The sequence below is a fragment of the Elgaria multicarinata genome, chromosome 7, assembly GCF_023053635.1.
Source record: "Elgaria multicarinata webbii isolate HBS135686 ecotype San Diego chromosome 7, rElgMul1.1.pri, whole genome shotgun sequence".
NCBI classification, from domain to species: Eukaryota; Metazoa; Chordata; class Lepidosauria; order Squamata; family Anguidae; genus Elgaria; species Elgaria multicarinata.
The window spans coordinates 5,583,993-5,591,662 of record NC_086177.1 but is presented as its reverse complement, the minus strand read 5'-3'; the positions used below and the strand labels follow the sequence as shown (position 1 = coordinate 5,591,662).

Here is a 7,670-nt window from a genome sequence, read left to right as displayed (position 1 = left end):
GTAGCACAACTGATTCTTATTTAATGCTTGGTTATCCACTGGTATTCGGTAACCTTCTCTAAAAAGTATTAGGGTCACTTTGCCAGTTCTTTGCAAAAGGTGAGACGATTAGAAAGATATGCAGTGCACTAATTCCAAGCAGCTTCGTGGTTTGTTTCCTACACATGACTGTCTGAGAAAACGCCACCCGTTTGGCTGCAACCTTACAATTCTTGCTCCATGAAGCTACTAGGGGTAGAACAACACAAAATTAAATTCACTCGTCTTTCAAATCACACCAACGCGAGATAATTGTCCTGCCTACGGAAATAAGAAACTGCTCAACAACAGTCCGAGGAATGAGGTGTGACATCTAGGGGCAAGACTGAGAAAGTGCAATCATCATTTAAACTGAATTAATTCTCAAATTTAATTCACCAGATTGTCAAACACATCCAAGGCAGTGATATTTTCAGTTTGTTCAGCCCCACAGTAGAAATAGGAGAAAAAGAATAAGACCGCGAGTTCCAAATATGCTGCTTTGACAGCACTATCCTGAGACAGGAATGCTTGTATAGCTATAAAAATAGAAAGTTTAAAAAGATACAAAAAAAGGTTACAGAAATTAAAAAAAAAAGTAATTACACGTCTTGTTCCGGAGACTAACAGAAGGTAAGGCAGCACAAGCTGTACGCTATATAATTCTGTGGGTTGCAAACTACCAGTCAGTCTAGTGGTATTCTCTTACAGAAGGGTGGGTGGTGTCTGGACAGGAAGGAACCCGGTCTGGGAGCAAAACAAAGTTGAGAGCATCTTGGGAGTGACGCGTACAAGAAGCGTTGACGCATTTCCTCACACGTCACCTCATACAGCTGCTGTAAGCTGGACTTGCTCTGGGCCCGCAGTGTGCCATCACTGCGTCTCTCGACTGCACCTGCTCAGGATTCTTCAGCTGTGCCATGTCAGAACCAGGAGTCACTCCTTTAGGCAGGAAACAACCCCCAGCTTTCCACCAGACTCCTACTTCAACTAGCCAACTGCTGTTCAAACTAGTCTTCACGGCTCAAGAATTACGGCTTCCTACTTGGTGCTGCCATTGTGAACGAAGTGCTGTCTGGAGTAGGTTAAATGAACATAAAGGGAAACAGAAGACAGGAAAAGTGGCTGCAAGTGTGCCTACGGCTACAGATCTGCTAGCTTAGTATGAGGTGTAAAAAAAGTCAACGGCCATGAAGACAAAGGATATTATCTTCCTCTGCAAGCAACACATGGCTGTGCCTGTCTTCAGACAATTTAAGAATCTCTTTCCCACCGGGAGTTAGATCTTCAGAGGGGAAAGGGGGGATCCAACAGTAGAAGAGTCTTGTCTAAATGTTCGGTTGTGAACATCAGCTAACCAGGTAACTGTGCATCTCCTTGGAATTAATGCTCAGAACCACGCCTGAGAGATTGCCTAAGGAACAGAAAAAGAAAGCACCAAGATTAGCGGATTAGCAGAGTTCGACATTCACCCCCCTTTTATTCCAGGAACAGCTCCACCAGATGAGAAGGTGACCTTATCAAATCACATCAGGTGAGAGTGGTGTAGCAGTTCTGTGTTGTAGTGCTGACAATTTTGGCCTGGGATGAATTGTGGTGAATTCCTACAGTTCTGAGCCAAGCGACATCATAAAGTGGTTTAAGGGGAGCAGGTGAGGGAGGAGAATGGAACCACAGGCTTCCTTTCAAGATGACACTGACCTGGGACTGGACACTGACTGCCATCAGCAATAAGGGAACTCTGTAGCTGTTCAAGTTTCCACCTCTCCCAGAAGGAGTCACTGCAAGGTAATGGTGTGGAGGAGTTCCAAGGTGGGGGTGGCGATAAAGTAGGCAACATAAAATATATAAAAACAAAAGAAGTGGATGGGTGAGCCTGGAAATATCCAAAGTTATGAGAAGAGAGAGTACAGAAAACTCGGTTTTGTTTAATCACACTGTGCTGTGAAAAGAAAATAGCCTGCTTGAACAAGCCCACTGGTGACATTGGGACAAGCACACACAAGACCGCCCACAACACAAAGGCCTTCTGAAAGACATGGAGCTTTTCAGACATATTTCAGAGCCTAATCGGCAAATTAGAGTGACTCTCTTCTGAGGTGAAGCGAAGAAAATTCTTCAACAAAAAGGATGGATGGGATACACTTACTCACACCCTGAACCTGACCTAACTATACATGTGCGCTGCAGCCAGGGCTACATGTGGAGCTCCAGTCAAGCCAACAGCAACAGCACCAATCATCTCGTCTTAGCTAGACCTAAGGTTTATCCCGGGATCATCCCGGGGTCATCCCTGTTCATGTAAACGACACACAGGATATCCCGGGAGCAGGCAGGGACGACCCCAGGATAAACCTTAGGTCTAGCTAAGAATCATATAGAATCATAGAATCATAGAATAGCAGAGTTGGAAGGGGCCTACAAGGCCATCGAGTCCAACCCCCTGCTCAATGCAGGAATCCACCCTAAAGCATCCATCCCTGACAGATGGTTGTCCAGCTGCCTCTTGAAGGCCTCTAGTATGGGAGAGCCCACAACCTCCCTAGGTAACTGATTCCATTGTCATCCTGCTCTAACAGTCAGGAAGTTTTTCCTGATGTCCAGCCAGAATCTGGCTTCCTTTAATTTGAGCCCATTATTCCGTGTCCTGCACTCTGGGAGGATTGAGAAGAGATCCTGGCCCTCCTCTGGGTGACAACCTTTGAAGTATTTGAAGACTGCTATCATGTCTCCCCTCAGTCTTCTCTTCTCCAGGCTAAATATGCCCAGTTCTTTCAGTCTCTTTTCATAGGGCTTTGTTTCCAGACCCCTGATCATCCTGGTTGCCCTCCTCTGAACACGCTCCAGTTTGTCTGCGTCCTTCCTGTATTCTGGAGCCCAGAACTGGACACAATACTCTAGATGAGGCCTAACAAGACCTCAGTGTTCCTAAGTTGGGTCAGTTTATCTCTGCCAAAACAAGAGCATGTTCCTAGATCTAGATAATAAAGAGGATTTATGTCAAACCCCTAGGAGGTCCCAGTTAGCAAAATGAAGAGATTATAGAAACAAAAAGAAAGAAAAACTTTCAGGAATAGACAATTTATCAGAAAGATAGTGATTTATCACACAGTTGCTCTCCTGCCTCCCAAGAAAATGCAAACACAAGGACATCAGTTTTTAGTGATTCCGACTGTGAGTACGACAGGGAATGGAGAACACAGATTGAGTCGCTCCATCCTCTTCTATACCTCCAAGATACACATTTTCCTCTCTGTACCTGATGCTAAAAACATTCCCAGCATCTCAACTATATACTATAGTTTTGCTGCTATTGTTGTTCCTGCTGGTTTTATTGCTGGTTTTATTGTTTTAATTGCTATTTTATTGTGATCACGTTTTTAATGCTTTTAATATTTTATTTATTCTGTTGTTGTAAGCTGCCTTGTGAGGGCCTCTGCCCTGAGAAACAGCCAAGGGATGTTTTAAATAAATAAAACAAAATTTTTTTTAATAAAAAATTAAAATATATGGCTCTGTTCTAGGCATGGGTCTTTCTTACCCTCACTAGCACAGTTGCCACCACTGCATGGCTGCTTTCTGTTAGGTATGAAGCTCCCCAATGTAGATGGGGTAGATTCTGTTAAGGGTAATTGTAATTATTCCATTTCTGTGTTCAGTTTCTAAAAAACTGCTTTGGGACATTCCATTTCTGTTCCAAGTCCTTCAATTTAGTTAGTATTATCCCAGAATTATTATTATTTTATTATTATTATTTATTACATTTATATACCACCCCATAGCTGAAGCTCTCTGGGCGGTTTACAAAAGTTAAAAACAGTGAACATTAAAAAGAAATATACAAAAATTTAAACCATAAAAAGCATAAAATACAAACAAAACAGACACTATCCATTTTAAAACAACTACATCAACTTCTTAAAGGCTGACATTCAGCAGCAAGGATTAAGCCGGCATGGGCTCATTTTAATTTGCATATAGAATATGCATACTTTATGTTCTTGGGAGGAACTAGACTAGAAATTGAAATAAATAAACAAAACCTAAAACTTTTCTCCTTCCATTAAAAAACAGGCATTTTTTTCCAAAGTGCCAGAAGTGACTTTTTAACTTGCAATTCTTTAAGTGCTTCTGCTATTACGGAGACTATTTCAATGCCTGCTTTTAATTCTGAGCAGAGAGGCCCAGTTACATGCACTTATCTGGGCAGCAATTCTCTTCATGTGTGATGGAAGAGCATGTTCATGGCCCTCCCCTGATCATATCACCTCGAGTGGGATGCAAGCGCTCTCCATTTCAGGTATTCAAGACTTGCATATGTTGAGCCCCTCTGCAGACATTCTAACGAATGCAGGTAGGGTGGGGTCAGAAGGTGCCATAGCCCCCACCCCACCCCAGTGTGTGTTGATTCAGGCTGAATGCCTGAAAAGGGACTGACGTGGAGGCCCAGGTATGCACATAAATCAGATTTACATGTCCTTTTAAAGGAGAAAGTATTGTCCAAACCGGGGGGGGGGGGGGGACACCTCTCTGTGGAGGGCCTGTCTCAGACTTTACATTATGTGCCCGACAGAGAGGAGGTCGCCACCGCCACTATCACCTGAAGAGGATTCTTTGCCCAGTAAACATATGAAACCAGACTGCAGTGGGCAGTGCATTCATCCTGTCAACAACAAAAATGACGTTGCAAACTCCTTTGTATCACTCCCAGTTTATAGCATAATAGTCAAAAGCCTACAAGCCAAATGTGATGTCTAAATATCAATGAGAAGAAAAGTGGTTATAAATATTTCAGTAACCCACCTAACTATAAGTCCTAACCAATACCAGAAGTTACAAGAGAAATATGCCCTGGGGCCCTCTTGGACATCTTCAGAGATCCACCAGCTATTCTGCCTATGTGATCTTCAAATTGTGTCATTCCTTAGGTTCTTCCAAGTACTTAACTAGATGCATTGGGGTGGCAACATTTCCAGTTCGCTCTTCCCTCTGGTAGGGCAGACCTCCTGAACTTATCCGGTTCTAATGGGGCGATGCTAATGAGCATTGGGCAGAGAGGGTCCTCTCTCCCTCTGGATTTATTTGGGGGGGGGGCATTGCCACAGCACAGACCTTTTCAAACTGTAATTGGTTGGTGTCACTGCATGTCAAGAACCTCCTGCTCCCTCGTCCTCTCCCTTCCCACTTAATTTGCCTCAAGACTTTTCTAAACCTGAGGAAGCTTTGTCCCATAAATTCCTGGTGAGATCACCCACAGACAATTCTGCCATTCCCTTGGACTCCAGAATGGACCCCAGCCCCATAATTGGCACACAGTGGCTGGTGTTAGTCCAGTTATCTCCCGATAACTGGACTGGGGAATATCCATAAAGTATATCATACATCTGAAAGGCATTTTTGAAATCTGCCCTCTTCTTGTCACTCTAACTCTGATCTAGTAGTGATTCCTCTTCCGCCTCTCCCAAGAGTCACATTTATTCTGCTACTCCTAGTACACACTGTTAATGCCTTCCTCCAAGTTTTACTTGAAAGGAATTTATTTTTAAAGTAAAATATGGAAAGTGCATCAAAAATGACCCGCACACAAAGGGACACCCTCCAGAAATACCTCTTAGTAATTTGGCATTCTTTTACTTTTGCATGTCCTCTTCCCATGGGTCATGTAGCACAGAAGAGTCTTTGTAAGTTTGCATCTTATGTGTAGGGACATCTAGAGGACTTACAGCCCCAGTTCCAGGGATGAGAATGAAGTCACCCAGTCCTCTGAGTCAGCGGAAGGGGCCAGGGCTACCTCCTCAGGCAGAGAAGACGGAGGCATTGTTAGCCCTTGGAGCTCACTTTCCATAAGAGTCTCTGCCAAGGTGATGCTTCTGTGTCACTGGACCCCTCCTTTGATAGCAGGAGGTCCGAGTCCCAGGCCATAACACCAAGAGATTTTCCAGGAATCCAGAAGAGTTGCACTAAGTCAACCATAATTCTTTAGAGGCTTATGCGTCAAACAACCCTTCTGTACTACCTGGTTTAACTTTTTCAAAGACTGCAGACTCGTATTTTAGGCATGAACAGTGTAACCCTATGCACATTTACTCTGAAGTAAGTCCCTCTGTGTTCAACGGGGCTTACTCATTTCTAGGTAAATTTGTATAGGATCGCAGCCTAAGATCTTTCCATGGCCTCTTCTCTCTCGGGTCTTCAGCTTTGCATTTCTTCCTACGTGGAATAACAAAAGGATTGGCTACACCTGCCCTCAAGCAAGCCACCAGATTCAGCTGCATGTCACTTTTTTACAAGAACAAATACATGTTAGTCTAACTGACATGTTTTAGAAAGTATTAAATGCCAGATTACTTCAGCATTAAAGTGTGTCTGTTTCCATGAGTTAAGATTAGTTCACATACAGTTCCAAGAAATCCACCATGTCTGTTTAACATTGGCAAAACAGAATTCAGAATTAAGTAACACAACTGTAGGATTGCAATGAACCTGTTACAATGAAGAAAACGACTCCTCGTACCTGAGCTGCTGGTACATTGTAAACAGTTCTAAACATTTATGACATTGAGTCACACAAATGCTTCCGTAATGTATGTTAATTTTCAAAACTCAAGTCACTGACATGTACAGCACTTCAGCGTGATTTACACCATCATTACAATTTTCCTTGTTTTCTTTATCCCGCTTGTGGATCCTAAACATTTGTGCCAATATACTGACATTGGTGCAACGTATTTTGTGAATGCTGCATTAATGTAGCAGTTAATATTGTTATTTACCATGAGATCCCCCTAAAAACTGCAGGGCAACACCCCAGTAAAGAACATGAAGGTGTACTTACCTCTTGCATTTCCTAGTGTTTGACAATCAAGGTCATCGTCAATGAATTCCTCCCCCTGGATGATATTTTGGGTGTCCTCCCTGTGGTTCACAGGGCTGGTCATCTCTTGCTCTTTTTCATTTTGCATCTGGGCATAAACATTTCTGCCTGGTAATTTCCTTAAGAGTACAAGATAAAATGTTAATGTTGTACTGTGTTGTGCTCACATGTGGAAGTGCAAACAACAGGTATGCATGTGTATCTCCTCATTTGCACTGCACTGTACTAACTTGTATTTTATATTATGGTTTTATGCTGTTGTTTTATACTTTGAATGTTTTTAATTTTTGTGAACTGCCCAGAGAGCTCCGGCTATTGGGCGGTATGGAAATGTAATAAATAAATAAATAACTGGAAACATCTTTTAATCTTTGTTGAGAAATCAGTGATTCTCAACAAAGAAACACTAGTTTTTCAATGTGACTTCTACTATGATGATAATGGTTAGAACTTCTCAATCACCTTTCTGGATCAGTACCTAAATCACCAACTCTCAGAAGGCATGTCTAAAAGATACATTCAGGCAAATTCCTGAGTCTCATAAGACATAACACTGGTTTGTGTGTGGGAGTGTAGGGGTGTGGGTGTAGGGGTCATTTAAGAACATAAGAAGAGCCATGATGGATCAGACTAAAGGTTCATTCAGTCCAGTATTCTGTTCTCACAGTGGCCCACAAGGTACCCACAGGAACTCCACACTCAGGACATGAATGCAACAATATCCTCATGCCCCAGCAACTGGTGTACACAGACATACTGCCTCTGAGATAGCATATAG

At 42.8% G+C, this 7,670-nt stretch overlaps 1 protein-coding gene across 2 annotated transcripts in view; it reads right to left on the bottom strand.

Moving 5' to 3' along the window:
- Positions 1–372: 372 nt before the first annotated feature.
- The window catches only part of SORCS2 (sortilin related VPS10 domain containing receptor 2), a 167,734-nt gene continuing 160,436 nt past the window's right edge, over positions 373–7,670 (bottom strand). The window contains exons 26-28 of one of the 2 annotated variants that reach the window (XM_063130150.1): positions 6,854–7,011; positions 1,720–1,799; positions 373–1,432 (exon numbers count right to left, since the gene is read on the bottom strand). In XM_063130150.1, the coding sequence (XP_062986220.1) occupies positions 1,409–1,432; positions 1,720–1,799; positions 6,854–7,011 (262 nt within the window). In that variant the 3' untranslated portion in view covers positions 373–1,408. The remainder of the gene's footprint in view (positions 1,433–1,719; positions 1,800–6,853; positions 7,012–7,670) is intronic. The other variant, XM_063130152.1, reaches the window with a different exon arrangement.